This window comes from Arachis duranensis, chromosome 6 (genome assembly GCF_000817695.3).
Source record: "Arachis duranensis cultivar V14167 chromosome 6, aradu.V14167.gnm2.J7QH, whole genome shotgun sequence".
Classification (NCBI taxonomy): domain Eukaryota; kingdom Viridiplantae; phylum Streptophyta; class Magnoliopsida; order Fabales; family Fabaceae; genus Arachis; species Arachis duranensis.
This window is the reverse complement of record NC_029777.3, coordinates 52,671,004-52,672,442: the sequence shown is the minus strand read 5'-3', so window position 1 is coordinate 52,672,442 and position 1,439 is coordinate 52,671,004. Positions and strand designations below refer to the sequence as shown.

At 36.1% G+C, this 1,439-nt stretch overlaps 1 protein-coding gene across 1 annotated transcript in view; it reads left to right on the top strand.

The window, feature by feature from the left end:
* Nucleotides 1-186: 186 nt before the first annotated feature.
* LOC107493817 (uncharacterized) overlaps nucleotides 187-1,439 on the top strand; it is a 2,025-nt gene continuing 772 nt past the window's right edge. The window contains exon 1 of the mRNA XM_021125824.1: nucleotides 187-1,209. Within this exon, the coding sequence (XP_020981483.1) occupies nucleotides 187-1,209 (1,023 nt within the window). The remainder of the gene's footprint in view (nucleotides 1,210-1,439) is intronic.

The window sequence follows — 1,439 nt, the reverse complement described above, 5'->3', positions numbered from 1 at the left end:
TGAATTTAGTTAGTGGATAATCTGAATCTGAATTTAGTTAGTGGATAATCTGAATCTGAATTTAGTTAGTGGATAATCTGAATCTGAATTTAGTTAGTGTATAATCTGAATCTGAATTTAGTTAGTGGATAATCTGAATCTGAATTTGTTGTTTGGGTTGTTGATTTTTAGGGATAAAAATACAAAATGTCTGAGAATGTTGGTTCAGGGACAGGGTCTTCGCTTCCTAGTATTCCTAGACCTACACTTGCTGTTTCTAGGAGAAAAAATGCAACTGGAAATAGAAGTGACATAAGATGGAAACATGGGATTGATGTTCAAGGCAATGGTAAAAAAGTGAAGTGTAATTATTGCTCAAAAACTATAAGCGGAGGGATTTACAGATTCAAGCATCATCTTGCCGGTACTAAAGAGGATTCAGAGCCTTGTGCTTCAGTACCTGAAGAAGTGAAGGCTGTGATGTTGAAAGTTTGTGTGGAGGCTAAAGAAGCATCATTGAAGAAGAGAAGATTTGGTGATGATGAGGATTATCCTGAACAAACAGAAAAGGAAAAGGACAATTCTCAACAAAAGGGGAAAGATATTCGCAACTTTGTCACAAAAGGAAAAGGGGCTCAAGTTCAATCAACAATAAATCAAATGATGAAGAAGAATCTAAAGGAACAATGTGATCAACAATGTGCCATATTTTTCTATACAAGTGCTATTCCTTTCAATGTTATTAAGAATCCCGAATTTTTAAAGTTTTGTGAGATGGTTGGTAGATATGGAATTGGCTATAAACCTCCTTCTTACCATGAGTTAAGAGAAACCCAATTAAAGAAAGCAGTAAACAATGTTGATGAAATGCTTACTGAATTTAAAGCAGAGTGGAAGAGAACTGGTTGTTCAATCATGTCGGATGGATGGACTGATAAAAAAAGGCGTAGTATTTGTAATTTTTTGGTGAACAGCCCTAAAGGAACAGTTTTTCTTTATTCATTAGACACTTCTGACATCTCGAAAACAACGGATAAAGTTGTCAAAATGCTAGAAGATGCCGTAGAATTTGTTGGTGAAGAGAATGTAGTCCAAATTGTTACAGATAATGCTGCTAATTATAAGGCTGCTGGAGAAAGAATGATGGAGACTAGAAAAAGTTTGTATTGGACACCATGTGCTGCACACTGCATAGATTTGATATTGGAGGATTTTGAAAAGAAGCTAAAGGTACATGAAACAACCATAAAAAAGGGAAGAAAAATCACCACTTTTATCTACTCTCGGAGTATGCTCATTAGCATGTTGAGGAATTTTACAAAGGGAAAGGACTTGGTTCGGCCAGGTGCCACAAGATTCGCCACTGCGTACTTGACTCTCACTTGTCTTCATGATAATAAAGGACCGTTGATGACTATGTTTACTTCTGCTGATTGGAAGACAACTAAGGTTGCATCAAC